The 17,657-nt window shown below is 39.6% G+C and overlaps 1 protein-coding gene across 3 annotated transcripts in view; it reads right to left on the minus strand.

Moving 5' to 3' along the window:
• Window positions 1-1,281: 1,281 nt before the first annotated feature.
• VSTM2A (V-set and transmembrane domain containing 2A) overlaps window positions 1,282-17,657 on the minus strand; it is a 46,337-nt gene continuing 29,961 nt past the window's right edge. Inside the window, exon 5 of one of the 3 annotated variants that reach the window (XM_042471193.1) lies at window positions 1,282-2,422. In XM_042471193.1, coding sequence (XP_042327127.1) covers window positions 2,334-2,422 — 89 coding nt within the window. In that variant the 3' untranslated portion in view covers window positions 1,282-2,333. The other 2 variants (XM_042471194.1, XM_042471195.1) reach the window with 2 other exon arrangements.

A 17,657-nucleotide genomic window follows, 5' to 3' on the forward strand; every position in this document is an offset into this window, starting at 1 on the left:
GATTTCAGAAGACAGGAAATAGTGCATATATTTTCAGCATTGCAGCATACATTTTCTTTTCTCCCTCTCTCCCTACCACCTGCGCTGCCAGTGTGTAACACTAAAACACTCTGGATTAGATCAAGCAGGCAGGCAACTCCCAAACTAAGGCTTTCAAATAGTTGTCCATTTCTCATTCTCATTCCCGAACACCCCTTTCCTCAAAGGCCCAAATGATTCTCCTGGGATCAAAAATAAGAGACCTCCCACAACTGTGTAATCCTCTTGCTGACTGGTACAGACCAGGGTTAGCTTAATTGATAGTTAAGGAGATGGCTTCTCACCTAGAAGAAGGAATGTCAGATGAAGGAAATGACATGGCAGCTAGCAACAGCAAAGTCAGTAAACTGAATCCTCATCAGGATTTTGCTCTCAGACTACCATAAAAAGATTTCTACAGTGTTTCAAATTCAAAAATAATTTCATTGATCTGAATGGAGTTTGTTCTTATAACTAATTTGTTGCAATATTTTTATATTATAAACTTCTCTGATATGTTCAATATATGCTATATGCATACACTGTGGCTGTTATTACTGGCACTTGTGTCGATTTCAGTTTCTTCAAGTAATAGCCACCTCTGGTTTGCACTGAAGAAAGTATTTCAGATTAACCTTCAAGGCATACCACAGAATCCTCCACATTCTTTTGGGAAAAGCAAATCTATATATGACTGTTTTATCCTCAGATAGTCAGATATAGGATAAACAAAGCTGACACAGACCTACCCATTGGATTTTGACAAGTGCATAAATGCTAATTATGAGACATTTGCTATCCATTCTTAAATGTTCAAATGGCACATTTTAAAAAGGGAGGGTATTTATTGTAAAATAACCAGCACATCATTTGGTATGCTTCTCATTTAGCTATGAAATATGAAGTCTTTGGCAATTTAAAAAAATCTGTCCAAAGATCACTATAATAAAATTCTACCCCTATAGCAAATTCAGAAAATGCCTCTTTTCACATCAGGGACACAAAATGTATGATTCTATTTGAATCCCCATAAAGCAATGAACAATATCCAAGACTTTTGAGTGAATTGTGTTAATAGGGAAAATTGTCTTTCCTTAAATCCAAACAATCAAAGCATAATTTTTTCTTTGCATGCAACTGAATGATTGTATAGTTACACTTTCCTGGTCAAAATGTTTTCATCTCCAATAAACATAATAAATTAAAAGAGCATTCAAGAAATAATTCCAACCTGACATATGCACAAACCAAATAATCCACTGCTTGGAGACCATAACAAATTTTAATGTGCATTTTTACAGAGTAAACAGAGGGTCACATTGCCATCTGCAAGGGCTCAGACCAGCGAAAAGTGAATGCATGAATTACAAAATCCCACATAGTACCGAATTACAAATTAAAATGAATGCTTTGTTCAAAAGGAAACAGATGTGAGTTGGTGGCACCACATTGAGATAATATTCAGAACTGGCTTGCAGGATGAACCATAGAATGTCTATTCTGAAGTTATATCACACATGTAAGCAATTTACAGAATTTAAGATTTGCATATACAGGAGTTGCAAAATTAGAGAAAACACAGCAAAATAGAGAACACACACAAAGAAAATATGTATTTATAGAAACCTTCATGTGCTCCATAAGGGTTGGCCAGGGCCAGCAATTGCTTGCCACCATCAAACAGAAAAGAAATCCAAAAACAATAATGGGACAGGGAAAAATTAAATGAGAGAAGAATGCCAGGGAGAGGCTTCAACATGTCTTGAATGTCTTCCAGAAATTGAGTTCTGTTCTACAATAAGCAGCTTTGAATAGATTTTATTTTAATAGATTTCTCATTTAGAAAATAAATACTTTTAAAACATAGATGTGTTTTCATCCATTGTCATAGATAAGTCGTATATCTTCTGCATGTTGGACAGGTCTTCAGGAGAGATTTGGGTTTGGGAGAGTTTAGGCTCTTTTCTTCCTTCTGATTCCAGTGGTAGTTTTTTCCCCCAAGTGCAATAACAAATGTCCATTTTGAAAGTACTAAAAATGCGTAGCCAACCTCTGAATAATGAAGGGATTTCAGCAGTTCTCTTTATTAAACCAAAAATGAGGGAAAGGAAGAGAAAAGGTTGTTGACAAGTTGAACAATGTTCTATCACACCATTCCAGTTCCCATCAAAGAGAAAACCAGGGATACATTCCAAAGAAAGTAAGAAATAAAGAAACTATGTGGTAGCCTCTTCTCTCCTTTTTGAAACTTTGTTAAATATTTTGTTTATTTTTTGTGTGTATGTCCTGAAGAAGGTGCTCCTTTGTGTAGAGAATTAGAGTACATTGGGTGCAGGGTGGTAGTTGGAAGTTAGGGTCAACTTTGCTGTCCGCTCCGTAGGTTTTACAGGCGATTTGCTCTTTGCTTTAAGAAGAGAAAGTGATATTGGAAAAAGTCAGCACTTTTTAGATTAAAGCAAAGCACCCTTCACAAAGCCACAAACAAGAAGCAGGACAGAAAGTCCATGGCTTGTAGCTATCCTCGCACCTGCGGAAGAAGTTATAAGATATTCGCTCATCTTGCAGATTTCCAATGCTCCTTTATAAGGCTGTTTAAACATATACATTTATTTACTTAATTAGCTCGCCAGCTTGGCTCTTGTGCCCATGATTGTCTTGGCATGCACTGCAAATAACAACACATACAAAGTATTTCAGTCCCACAGAGGTGCTTTGCTTTGGTGTCTTGTATGACTCCCCCAACAATGTAGTCCAATTACCTTATGGCAAAAGGAACAAATTGAAACACCTTCCACCTCAAAGCATTTGTTAGTAAAGTCAACCAACCAACCAATCCACAATCCATTTATAAAGATAACATCATAAGACAGGATCCCACTGTTAACTAGAACATACTTACTGTAGTAATTCAGGAGATGTTGTGGGAGGACTGTGCAACTCATGACCTATCAAACTGAGCCCAGCACATGAGTGATGAAGTGTGGACTGATATGGCCTTGAAAGCCCTACCATTATTTTTGTCATCCCAGGTAGTCTGCAAGCACTGAAAGTTGATGTAGCCCCATTCTTAAGGAAATACATGTGGCAGGTGGACTGTGTTTAGCTAGGTAAAATACAAGGGGTGTGTGCCAGAACTAATTGTTTTAAAAATGTTAGAGTAGCAGGCAACAGAATGTAGCATATTTACTCATAAGCATAATGCTGATGAGGTGGTTATCTGTATAACTACCAAACAAACATTTGAAATGCTTGGAGGGGCCCATTTCTCCACTTTTCAAGCACCTGCCTTGAATGCTGAGGATCCCAGGTTCAGCCTCTGCCAACATAAAGTCAAAGGCTCTTTTGTAACAAGACCTGGAAACACCTCCAGATTCCCAAGAATGCAGAGAACCACTATCAGCCAAAACAAGCAGACTTGGGCCAAATGGCCTGTGTTGATTTCAGGGACTTGCAAAATGTTTCTAAACAAAGGAAGGTAACTTTGACACTGGGTCTACATGAGCCAATAAGATTACTGGTTTTGCTGTCTGCCTGGGAATGAAAGATCGGAAGGCTTTTAAGTCCATTGCAGGCCACCATATGTATCTAGTGAAAGGTATCCATTTACTTTCCAAAACAAAAGTATAATTGCCCCAGTAAAATGAGTAGGAGTAGTCAACCTAGCTTAGTGTAGGACTGCATTCATGATCTTTCAGACAACCATCTCTAAGAGCCACTTGCATCTTATTAAAATATCATCTGTTATCTCCCCCCCCCCCCCCAAAAAAAAGAAAAACAACATTTACATGCATGACTTTGAAGTATCAAGGTACAGGGAACTTTGCGTACACAAGAAATATGCTTGTGTAATGTGGTATCATTAAAATACATAATGGAAGGGAAATTACAGAAATATTAAATATAAAAAGTATCTGAAGTATAGGGAAATCCATTAAATCTTTCTTTCTTTCCTTTCCTTTCCTTTCCTTTCCTTTCCTTTCCTTTCTTTTCCTTTCCTTTCCTTCTCATATGGCTGTAACTCAGAGACTGCGTGGGTGAACAGTCCTTTGCAGATGGAACTATGCAAAGATCAGGATTGGGCTGCTGATCTATAGCCTATTTGAGGCATATTTTGTGTCAAAGGGGTTTTTTTAGATTTGATGTTAAAATCTTTGTGTGTAAGGGGGGGAGGGAGAAAGTCCCTGGTTTGACCATGCTGAACTGGGTCAACCTCCCTCAGTTAGGAAACCACTGACTGGATGAAGGAAATTGAAAATGTTTTTGCTCAAGACAGGGATTGTAGGGAGGTGGTGAGGATGATATCCCTGCCTTACTGAATCACTTTACCATTGGGAGTCATTGCAAATTCTTCCTGTTGCAACTTAATAAAGTTGTGGGCCTAGTTTCCTAAACCTGTAGCCATTGTGATTGGTGGCTTCCATGCCAGTGAGGAAATCAATCTGTCCTGGGTATTAGTCTGAATTCTAAAGGAGCTATTTAAGGTTCAACACACTGGATAGCTCCTTTAAAAGTTAAATTAACTCAGAGCAGATTAACTGTTCTCTTGACATGGGACTTACTAGCCACCACTACATGTGTCCTGCCTCTTTCTTACAGATGTGGATCAATATTGAGTCAGGAATGAGGCCATTATCAGGCCACCTCTTTGCTAACACATAGACAGTTTGGGCTGTGGTAGACTTATTGCCATATTTCACATGGCATGTGAAGATTAAAGTAAACCTACAATATGCAAACAACTTTGAATAGAAAACCACTCATTACAATGCTCAAGATCATTCCCAGCAAACGAATTAATAATGCTTATCTTTGACGGCTCTATATCTATGTACAATGAAAATGAAAAAATAAAATAACAATTTACTACTGCAGAATTCCTTGTCCTTTTTTTCAGAAGAACCTCTTTAGTCTATTCAACATCTTAAGAAGGGAGTTTGCATGTTTCAGAGGCAAAACTGTTGTCTCTTTCAGGATGATATTTCTCTTTCTCAATTTGACTTACAGAAGGCCTGTACAACATACAGCCCGCATGTGGCCCATTAAAGGATTTTGGATGGCCCACAAGGATGTGGAATTACTTCAGGGCTTTTCTACTGCTCAGCCTCCTACTAAGGAAAGAGCCATGTTGAGGAGGATGGGCAAACACTCACCCTGCAAGGCTTTCTCCTGAGAAGGCCAGGTGGCAGAGGCAAAAGAGGGGCAAATGCTTGTCCCTCAAGCTTCTCTGCTGCTTGACTTTCTCCTGAGGAAAGGGTCAGACAGAGAATGGGGAGGGCAGAATTAATATCAATAATATTTATTATTAATAATTAATCAATTAATATGTAATTAAAACTAATTTGCAGACCAAGGTTCAGCCTCTTTTAATTTTGGCCCCTACCTACTACCCGGTTGCTCAGGTCTGACTTACAAGCACATCCCATTAGTTTTACCCATCAACTGTTTCTCAGATATCAGTACTCCTCTTGCCCTCCATTTTCGCAGAATCTTGGGCCTGTTACAGACCGCCCAACAGGGGCGGTCTTGGGCCGCTGCTGGTTGCAGCGCGGGGAAGCCACTGCAGCCAAACCGCGTGACTCCCCCGCGCTGTAAAAAAGGAGTGCGCAAATCGCGCTCCTTCTGGCAACCCGGAAGAGACGCCGCAAATGCCAAAGTGCGCATTTGCGACGTTTCTTCTGGGTTTGGACGTCCGGACGCACAGCGTCCGTTACGTCAAGATGGCCACGCCCATCTGTATAGGGCGCCGTCATCTTGACGTACGGAATACGCACGAGGGGCAAGGCGCATCCGGAAGCGCCGCCCCTCGCGCGTATTCATGGCGCGACGACGGCGCCGCTTAGGCCCGTCTATAACGTGCCATAGTCATTTTCATCACAGGAGTGTAACTATGAGCAGGGGTGGGGATTAGGAATTCTGCCCCTTCCCCATGAAATGTTCCTTCAGTCTTCTAATTTCTTGCAGTGTAGAGACTGAAAATAATTCACACTTAAAAACCCTTATATTGATTTTTGTATTCCCTGCCCTTTTTCCTTAGATGTCAAAACTGTATTTCTAAGTGTTTAACTGAAATTTTAAGTCATTGTCATGAATAACAGAAATTCAGTTTCTGTGACGACTTTGTACCAACATACAAATGTCTTAAAATTTATAGTTGCCCATCTCCTTGTCAAGCTTAAAAAGGAGATATGTCATACACCACCACATTCAATGTTTCCCCGCAATCTATGGGAAAAAACAATTAAGTGGAACTGAATGGGGGAATGCTGAGCATGGTATCATCACAACTTGCGCCTGCTTTGGACTTTATCACACATGGAAAATGGGGGGGGGATCATAGGGTTAAATCGCAATTATTCCAGGCATGACTGAAATTTACTTGGAAATGTGGGACTGGACAGGTGTTGGTATGTTAATGTTAATGTACTATTTGGACTGAGAACAGTGGTTTAAGCATTGGACTACAACTCTGGAGAATCCTTGCTTGGCTATGGAAAGCATTTGGTGAACTTGGCAAGTCATACTGTCTCAGCCTCAAAGAAAGGCAAAGGCAAATCCCTTCTTAACAAACTTCACCAGGAAAACTCCATTATATATTTGCCTTACAGTTGTCGTAAGACAGAAATGACTTGAAGTCACATAACAACTATTTAGCCCCCCCCCTCCCCAAACTCACTTGTTATTAAAGGATGTGAATCCAAGGGGGGGGGGGTTGCAAACTGTTTTGCATAAATTATGTGTGAGGTATTTTTTTAAAAAGATTCTCACTATAGATTTCCATTATGTAGAGTTTAATTATTTTAGCTGAGAAAGTTATACAGCACTGTAGCCAGTGGCTAACTGCATCAAAGATGGATTGGTTACTTACGTCTCTGTTCAAAAACTCTGTTTAAATTCAGCTTGCATATTATTTCTAAAATTCTTCCCGGCTTATTCAACAACATGAATAAAAATCATTCACAGGCGTATGGATGCCATGACAGATGTTTTGATAGCAGGGTTTTGGTTGAGTTTCTTTCTTTTGTGGTAGACATTAGCAAATAATAATAATAATAATAATAATAATAATAATCCATGCCATCAAGGGATTGAAGCCAATGAAGTACATCACAGTACAGCAGCACAGTCCTTTGTATGCATGGATAATAAGGTTATAATTTGAGCACAAAACTGGAACACATTTGTTCTATTCTATGAATGGTAGAAAAGCTTTTCATTTTCTGTGATTTTTCTGAACTCACTGAGAATAGATTTGCATTGCTTCAATGTCACTCCCATAGCACCATTTTCTTTCTTTCTTTTTCATCCTCATGATAGTTGACCTCCTTTTCCCACACATTGCCCTTGAATTGAGTTGAATATGATGACCCATTTGGATTATTCAATTACATCACTCCACTCATATTGACCTCACAGGTGCTCATTAAAAACTACACTGCTAGCTATATTGAATTTGATTCAAAAGTGGTTTTGCTGGATGAAGCTGGGAAATGTAAGGGAAAGAAACTTCTTCAGTGCCACTAACTATAGTAGTGATGATGATGATGATGATGATGATAGTAATAATAATAATAATAATAATAATAATAATAATAATAATAGACCCCGCTTGTGCAAGTGGCCTCTTGCACATAAGGAGAATAGATACAACGTCTTTCTGGGGAATATATCTTGTTTGTGTTATCTACCTTCATGTTGATTTTGATTTACTGGAAATCTATCCTATGGTTTTATGGGAAAAGCTTATTCAAAGGGAATTTGTCACCCATCACTACAACATCTCTCCTTTCTGAGTGTGTGGTCATCTGTTCTAGAAAGGCATCATCCAATACCTCCATCTGACTGGAGGGTCTGTAGTAGACTCCTACAATAACATCCCTGTTGTTTCCTTCCCCTTTGGGCCTCATTCCCACCTACAAATAAATCACTTTGCAATGCAAATCAATGGATCGCTTTGGCAGCAGAGCATGATTTACACTACATTTGTCCTGATCTCATTCTCTCGCTCGAAAATAAAATATAATAACCCACTTGTGGTTATTAAACTTGCATAAATCTGGTGGAATGAGTCTCATGATTGGAATGTAGGAACACAGAACTGGAACCTTTTCAAGAGAAATAGACCAAACAGGAAAGGAGGAGGAATAGCATTATATGTCAGGGACATTTACACCAGTGAAGACATCCAGGACATCAATCCTGAAAGATAGGTGGAGAGCATCTGGATAAAAATTAAAGGGGAAGGAAACAACAGGGATATTATTGTAGGAGTCTACTACAGACCCCCAGTCAGATGGAGGTATTGGATGATGCCTTTCTAGAACAGATGACCACACACTCAGAAAGGAGAGATGTTGTAGTGATGGGAGACTTCAACTATCCTGATATTTGCTGAAAGTCAAATTCAGCCAAATCCTCAAGGTCTAACAACTTACTCACTTACCTTGGAGAGAATTTTATTGTCCAAAAGATGGAAGTGGCAACAAGGGGATCAGCTATTTTGGATCTGATCCTAACCAACAGGGATGACCTAGTTAATGGAGTGCAAGTGGTGGGATCCTTAGGTGGGAGTGATCATGCACTCCTGGAGTTTGTTATACAATGGAAAGGAGAAGTCAGACATGCATTCTAGACTTTACGAAAGCTGATTTTAGTAAACTTAGAGAAATACTGGGGGGTGATCCCATGGTCAGAAATACTAAAAGTGAAGGGAGTTCAAGACGGATGGGACTTTCTCAAAAAGGAGATACTGAAGGCACAATTTAAAACAGTTCCAATGAGAAAGAAAAATGGGAGATGTCTCAAGAAACCAGGATGGATGACTAAGGAACTTTCAACTGAGCTAAGTTTTAAATGGAACATGTATAAGAAATGGAAAAATTGAGAAATCACCAAAGAGGAATTCAAACAAATAGTGAGCATGTGTAGCGATAAAGTCAGAAAAGCTAAAGCACAGAATGAACTCAGGCTTGCAAGAGAGGTTAAGAACAACAAAAAGGGCTTTTGGGGGGATATCTGCAACAAGAGGAAGGAGGAAGAAACGGTAGGGCCACTGCATGGAGAAGATGGCAAAATGTTAACAGGGGACAGAGAAAAGGCAGAATTACTCAACACCTTCTTTGCCCCAGTCTTCTCAGAAAAGGCAAAGGATGCTCAACCTGAGGATAAAGGAGCAGAGGACAAAACAGGGGAAATTCAGCACAAAATAAGCAAAGAGATAGTACAGGAATACCTGGTTAATCTAAATGAATATAAGTCTCAAGGAACTGATGAACTACATCCAAGGGTATTAAAAGAACTAGCAACTGTAATATTGGAGCCATTGGTAATAATCTTTGAAAACTCCTGGAGAACAGGAGAAGTGCCAGCAGACTGGAGGAGGGCAAACGTTGTTCCCATATTCAAAAATGGGGAAAAAGAGGATCCCGACAATTATTGTCCAGTTAGTCTGACATCTATACCAGGAAAGATTCTAGAGCAGATCAGTAAACAGAGACTCTGTGAACGTTTAGAAGGCAATGCCATAAGCACAAAAAGTCAACACAAGTTAAAGAGAAACAAGTCATGCCAGACAAATCTAATCTCTCTTTTTTATACAAAATTACCAGCTTGTTAGATGAAGGGAATGCTGTGGATATAGTATATTTTAGTAAGGCTTTTGAGAGGGTTCCTCATGACATTCTTGCAAACAAACTAGTGAAATGTGGGCTAGACAATGGAATTGTTACATGGATATGTAATTGGTTGACTGGTCAAACCCAAAGGGTGCTCAGCATTGGCTTCTTTTCATCCTGGAGAGAAGTGACTAGTGGGGTCCCACAGTTCTGTCCAGGACCCAGTGCTATTCAACATCTTTATCAATGACTTGGAGGACAAAATTGGGGGCATACTTATCAAATTTGCAGATGACACCAAATTCAGAGGACTAGCTCATATCCCATACCCCAGAGAACAGGATCAAAATTCAAAATGACCTGAACAGATTAGAAAGTTGGGCCAAAGCTAACAAAATGTATTTCAACACTGAGAAATGTAAGGTACTACACTCAGGGCAGAAAAATAAAATGCAGAGATATAAGATAGGTGGCACTTGGCTGAATGAAACTGTGTGTGAAAAGGATCTAGGAATCCAAGTAGATCACAAACTGAACATGAGTCAACAGTGCAATGCGGCAGCTAACAAAGCCAATGTGATTTTAGGCTGCATCACTAGAAGTATAGTTTCTAGATCAAGGGAAGTAAGAGTGCCATTCTATTCTGCTCTGGTCAGGCCCCACCTGGAATATTGTGTCCAGTTCTGGGCACCACAATTTAAAAAGGATGTTGAGAAACTGGAGCGTGTCCAAAGGAGGGTGACTAAAATGGTGAAGAACCTAGAAACCATGCCCTATGAGGAACAACTTAGGGAGCTGGGGATGTTTAGCCTGGAGAAGAGAAGGTTAAGAGGTAATATAATAGCCCTGTTTAAATATTTGAAGGGATGCCATATTGAGGAGGGAGCAAGCTTGTTTTCTGCTGCTCCAGAGAACAGGATCTGGAACAATGGATGCAAGTTATAGGAAAAGAGATTCCACCTCAACATTAGGAGGAACTTCCTGACAGTGAGGGCTGTTTGACAGTCGAACACACTCCCTTGGAGTGTAGAGAGTCTCCTTCCTTAGAGGTCTTTAAACAGAGGCTGGATGGCCATCTGTCGGGGATGCTTTGATTGAGAGTTCCTGCATGGCAGGGGATTGGAGTGCATGGCACTTGCGGTCTCTTCCAATTCTATGATTCTGTGATTCTATGATTCTATGACTGATGAATGAATTGATTCAATTTAAATTATTTCATACAGGAGTCTCTCAAAATATCCCACTTGTAGTTCACATTGACAAATGAATTGGTTCATTTTGAAGCCTTTTTAGCAATATATTTTTTCTCTGTCCATCAGACATTGGTCGTGTGAGCAGTAAAAATGGCACTGGGTCAAAAGAGAGAGAGGGAGGGTCAAAGGATGGGCAGACACAGGTTGTTAATTTCCACTTCCCCATTCGGTGACCCCTTATCACATTATAGTAAATCAATTCCAATCTGCATCCCATTTACACTGACACTGAATCGATTTGTGACTTTGATTCTTCAAATGGATACCAATCTGCTTCTGGTTCACATTGTTCAGAATCAATTTATCAAAGAAGACACAGAAAAATCAGCATCAAAAAGATGTAGGTTAAATGGGTCTAGAGCATGGCAGGGGGTTGGACTGGATGGCCCTTGCAGTCTCTTACAACTCTATGATTCTATGATTCTATGGCCCCTCCCTCCAAATCGCTTCAGCGATTCAATTCAAGTATGAACTGTGGTCATTTGAACTGCTTCACACTGATTTGCAAACTTGTTTAAAATGTAGTGGGAATGCGGCCAATGCCGTCCTCTTAGGATGGGTGAGTGTGACTTGCCCAAGGTCATTCAGTGGGTTTCCAGAGTAATATTACTGTGCAAATCAACCATGTGCAAAGTTTGTGTAGATTAAATGCCCAATCCCAGTGTTTTCTACATGTAAAATAGGTTTTTCTGCATGCAAAATAATATTTTAGTGCAGAAATATTATCTTTCCCTCAATCAAAGCTGTATCCAGCACAAAAAATATTGTTTCCCACACAAAACAACCATGTGCAAATTTTGAACAGAATAAGTCCTGGACTGTGAAGATTCTCATCAGTTCAGAAGTCTTTTCAACAGGTTTGACATGCCCAAAATATTTTTTGACAATTTTTCTAATACTTTCAAATGTCCTTCCAACTCTTCTTCTGCCTAATATTATTGTTTTAAATCACTGTATAGATAACTTGAAAAAAAATACTATTCACTCTATTAACATTAAAATAGGAATGGGTCTATAGGTACAGAGGAACAGCACAAAGTATTCATAGTTATGAAAACCTTCATGTTACTGGCAGAGACCTGAATAGGTTTTTTAAAGTATCATTTAATTGTACCCACTCCCTCTTTTCCTGTTATGGTGAGTAGACCCTTACCAAAATAAGGCATCAGAGAGTTTTACTACCTGTCAGTAGTATTTTACATTCATGCTGCTTCACTGTTGTCAGGGCTTATTTTGTCCCTGTGGTTTCAGCCTCGCCATAGTGCTGTTTTCTTTTATTTTCTTTGCCTCATGCTCATCATCATCATTTTTTAATGCCGCTGTTCAGTCTATTTTATTGTAGAAAACGATGTGATTTTTATAACATTTCTGATATCAGACATTGTGCTGTGATGTCATTTTAAAATCTTTTAAGTCACCACCACCATCACAACAAAAAACCCACATTCAGGAAAACAAATTCCAGAGCCGTTTCCAGGTGAAGGGAAAAGGAAGTGGACATTAAAGGGACAACAGCAAACGAAAATATGTTTTCAGGGATTTTTGAAAAATAACATAATGAGTGGCACTTTTAGCTACTGGGGGTGAGGGTCCTTACATGCTGCCTGGTTTTCTATGCACCCCTATGCACATATTCACATAGGGATAATGTATGCAATGTTTGCAAGAGAGCGAAAAGGCCCAATTAAAATGACATGGGAGTATTTTTCCTGCTCAATACACAGCCTCCAGAAGAAATTCTGCTGCTACATATATAGATCCCAAAGGATATGCCATTAAATAAGCTCTCCTTTATTTATAAGGTTGTAGTCATCTTAGAGATTTTGCCAGTGAAATTTTATGGCAGAAGTTGCTAAGGTTGCTGAAATAATAATCATCATTTTGTATATGCGGTATGCCTTGACTGGTAGTAATGGGGGTAAATCAGCATGAACATCCATTTCTGAACATCTGTTTTATATGTTCATTTTGTCATGCACTTGAACACCTAGAAACGTTTGTATATTCACTGGTAACCTCTCATCTCGATTTCTGCAATGTGCTCTATATGGGGCAACCCTTATGCCATGTTCAGAAGTGGCAATTGGTCCAAAATCTGGCAGCCAGATTGGTGACAGGGAGTTTCAAATTTGATTCTATTACACCTATCTTAAAATCCCTACACTGGCTGCCTATTAGCTTCTGGGCACAGCATAAGGTGTTGGTTATTACCTATAAAGCCCTGCATGGCTTGGCCCAGCTTACCTGAGGGAATGCCTCCTCCCATACAATCCTTCCTGCACTCTCAGGTCCTCTGGGAAGAACCTACTGCAGTTAGAGAGAACTAGACTGAAGATGACTTCCCAGAGGATGTTCTCTGTTGCTGCTTCAAAAATCTGGAATGACCTGCTGGATAAGATCCGCCATCTAACATCTTTGGAGGCCTTTAAGGAGGCAATAAAAACGAATCTCTTCCAGCAGGCCTTCCCAACTGATCTCAGAATTTTCACTCTCCATTTGTTTACCCACAAGACTTTGATCTCATTTTATTTTATTAATCATGTTATTGAGAATTGTTTTTAATGGTATTTTAGGGTGGGAGGGAGATTGGGGAAGTAGGATCTAATACATCCTGTTATGCTTTTATCTATTGATAGCCATGTTTGACTTTATTGGTTTTGTTTGTTGTTACCTGCCTCGTTCCAATACAGGGATTGTATTGCATTAGGCCCAATTAGAGTAGGTTTACTTAATCAAGGGGATCTTGACAAGTCAGTAGTTATATATATACCACTGATTCACTGGATCAGTTGTAGTGGGGACCAACAACTAGATTTAGTTCCAAGAAATATGATTGAGTTCACCCTATAAATGAATGTTCTCTTTTGTGTTTTTTTCCCCCTCTCTCTCTAATGTCCCCCAAGATTTCTTCCAGACAGAACACTCCTGGAACAACTAAATTACATTCCTGATTTAACTGCAATTCCAATTGCAATAAATTTTCCAGAGTTTTTCTATTTTGGTGTATGTTCTTCTATATTCATGTACACTAATGAGATGAAGATAGGACCTTATCACATGGGGCAAATGGAGCAAAATCAGGGTTTTAAACAGTGATTTTCACATGCAAAACATGATATCACAATTAAGATTTTCACACGACATTGTTAATAGTGACATGTGTGAAAATCTTAATTGTTATGTTGTGTTTTGCATGGGATAATTGTTGTTTAAACCCCAACCCCCCCTCCTCAATTTTCACTATGTGATAAGGTTCATAGGCTTGTGGGAGAGGAAAAGAGAGGGGAGTTTATCACATGCAATTTTCAGACCAACCCGGGTACGAGACGGGATCAGGCTGGAACAGATTAAAACTAATTGGGCTGGAACAGGTTAAAATGGGTCGGCGTGAAAATTGCATGTGATAAACTCCATCGATAACAAAATATGGCAGTTTTATTTTCATGGCATTTATTAGAATCCTACCAGTATTTAAATCATGTTGAATTTTAAGACCTTTTCTTTTCTTCTCAAATGGAAATTAATGCATATATGAGTTGTATATTTTTATACATGTCCCCACTGATGCATTTCTATGGAATTCCCAAATACATTTATTTTCTGGTGCACATATTTCATTGAATATCATTTTTAGGTGGGAGGGAGAGAAGATCTCATAGTCATGGTTTCCTTCTGATGGCATAAAATGGCTAGATCCAATGTGTTCTGTTCACAGTCTCACAGACCACCAATTCAGTACATTCATACTAATCAGTTAATGGAAATATGATTTTTCCTATTCATTTTCTTTCTGCTAATATACTTACAGGCCCTTCAGAGAGGCCTTGAACTTTCCAGTTCTTTACAGAAAATATTGTCCCCTGTCTCTAATCTTTCCTTGCTTTGCTCATTGTTTTGAGATGCAGTTTTCTCTGTCATCAACTCCTCTACCTCCAGTTTCTTATTTCTGCAACAAATGCAAAGCTGGCTGCTGGGTCTATTGCAGGGAGATTACTCTGTCCATTTCCTTCTCCAGTGGTATTTTCTACTACACAAGAAACAGCAGAACAGCCTTGGGCAACATAGCCATTTAAAGTTAAAGACACATCATCAGCATCTGGAAATATCAAAAACTGCCAGGTTTTCTTTCCCTTTCTCTTTTACAAGACTATGGCTGGCATCCTGCTGGTTAGTCCCAATTACAGTTATTTTCTTGTTACGTGACGTCAAGTCTTCTCTGACTTAAGATGATCCACTCCTAGGGTTTTATGGGCAAGATTCATTATTCAGAGGAGGCTTGCCATTGCCTTCTTCTAAGGCTGAGAAAGCGTGACATGCCCAACATCACCCAATGGGTTTCCATGTCATGGCTAAATGTGGAGATTCAAACCATGGTTCCCAGTGCTCAAAGCCACTACACCATGAGTAAATCCATTTTGAGTGAACACATAGGTAAATCCCACTGAGTCAATGGGTCTAAATAATTTGGGACTAACAACAGGATTGAGGCCTAATTCTTTTTGGCCTGTTACAGACTGCCAAAATAAAGCGGCTTCGGGTCTCTTTGGAGATATGCTATTTAAATGATGCATGGGTCTCAAGAGTCCGGAGGTCACGCCAAAGCCATACTCCATTCCTAAGCACTGGAGTGCAGCTTTGGTGCAGCTTCCGGATTCTTAGGATGCATGCATCATTTAAACAGCATACCTCCAAAGAGACCCGAAGCAGCTTTATTTTGGCAGTTTGTAACAGGCCATTGTTTTGAAGGCAGTTATCTGAGGCAGAGAAAGTTCAAGAGAAGGAAATTCCATGTATTTGATCAGAGGAGAGCAGTAATGCTCAGGTTCTTCTCCCTAAGACATCTAGGCATTTCCAAGTAGTTATTATTTTAAAGTTGTCACACAATTCTGTTTCATCAGAATTCTGTAACAAACTTTCCTTTCTGCCTGCCTGCCTGCCTGTATATCAAAAATGAAATTGCAAAGCATAGGACAAAACAAACTACCACGTTAAATCAGTGGTTTGAGTGTTTGCAGCTGAAATATCATGTTATGAAAATTAAAAAAAGAAGCAATTAAATAGTTGTTATGCCCAGAGAGGATCAGAAATAGACCAAAATGCATGTGTTGCTTTTTTAAAAAGGGCAAGAATGGATGGATGGATGGATGGATAGATAGATTAGATAGATTAGGTAGGTAGATAGATAGATAGATAGATAGATAGATAGATAGATAGATAGATAGATTACAAAAGGTCTTTTCAAAGAAAAGAATTGAACTACAAGATACTAAATGGCTATTCAAGTGGAAATTCCTTATAAGAAATCCACAAAGTAATATCCTCTCAAGCTGACACAGCAGGACTTGCCCAAGGTTACTCAGAGAATTTCTCTGACTGAATTGCATTTCCTCAGTACAACCCCTCAACCCACCATGAGAATGGGACTGGAAAGATCATCCACCTTCCCAATGGAAAACTGTTCCAACCTGCTTCCATTCTTCATTTTTCTGTCCACATTAGCATTGATAGTGCCCTTTCTTATATTCTGCTCTTTCCTTCTTTAATCAAGAAAAATAAAAGTAGATAAAATATTGGGAAAGCATATGGGGGCTGCAGGAAAAGAACAATGCCATTTGGATGCACTCTTCAATATAATTTAATGAAGCACAAACAGTAAAGGGTTTGTCTGAAAACTGCCCAATTCTCAATTCTCTTAGTACCACTTAGGGGAAAAACAGACAGGCAGGAAGGAATAGCCAGAATCTGCTCCCAACCCAATCGCCCTGGGACTGCATCAAACACATGATCCGGCCCAAAGGGCACCTCCTGCCATGGTCCCAAATGGACTGTGGTAAGGAGCAGAAAAGATATGCTCCTTTTGGGGCTGGTTTTGGGCCACCTTAGATGCTTCCAGGTGCTTTGGGGACATGTCATCTAAATGTCATGTCTCTGGAGCGGCCAGAAGCTGCCCCTGTCTGCCCATCTGTTTTGGGCCTTAGTCTCTTTGATGTTTTGCTAAAGCCTACATGACCCATTCTCACTCTCTATAAAGGTTTTTCCTCGCTCTTCCTTTCTAAACATCATCCCCAAAGCCATCGGCTCTGATCTCTTATTCCATTCTCCTTCTCCAACAGTTATTCTTCACTTTATATTGCTATCTTTCCTCTTCCCCTACTACTCTTCTTCCTTCATCTATGTGATTTCCTCCCTTATTTCCTGCTTGCCCTTATCTATCCTATGAAATCATTATCTAGCCTATATAATACAATAGTAGGAAGATGCAGTACAGACCACATTGCAAACATATGATGGTTAATGAAGCACACCAAGGAATTTGAAAATAAAATCAACATGTGCTTTGCAGACTATAGCAAAGATATGACTACATGGATCATGAAAAGCTATGGAAGACTCTTAAAGACATGGGAGTCCCACTACAGCCAACAGTGTCCGGGAATGCTGCCAGCAGACACTTGACAGTAGCTGATAACAGAACCTTAGCAGAGTGGAAGTGAAAGTAAAGCAGACCTTGCAAGGAATCAGTCTGAGAGCAGTCCGAGAAAACAAACCGAGTTCAGAATTCCAGAAGTCCAAACGTTCCGAGAGTCAAGCCGAAGTCAGGATACCGAGAAACAACGTTGGTCAAACAGTCCAAGGTCAAAACAGCCAAGAGATAACAAAGTCCGGTCCAAGGTCAAGGTAACAAAGAATCCAGATACTAGGAGCTAGTGCTAGCAGCAATCACGCCGAGAGATCATGCAATAAACTCTAGCAACCAGCATTAGTCTCTCTCCCA

The sequence above is a fragment of the Sceloporus undulatus genome, chromosome 6 (assembly GCF_019175285.1).
Source record: "Sceloporus undulatus isolate JIND9_A2432 ecotype Alabama chromosome 6, SceUnd_v1.1, whole genome shotgun sequence".
NCBI classification, from domain to species: domain Eukaryota; kingdom Metazoa; phylum Chordata; class Lepidosauria; order Squamata; family Phrynosomatidae; genus Sceloporus; species Sceloporus undulatus.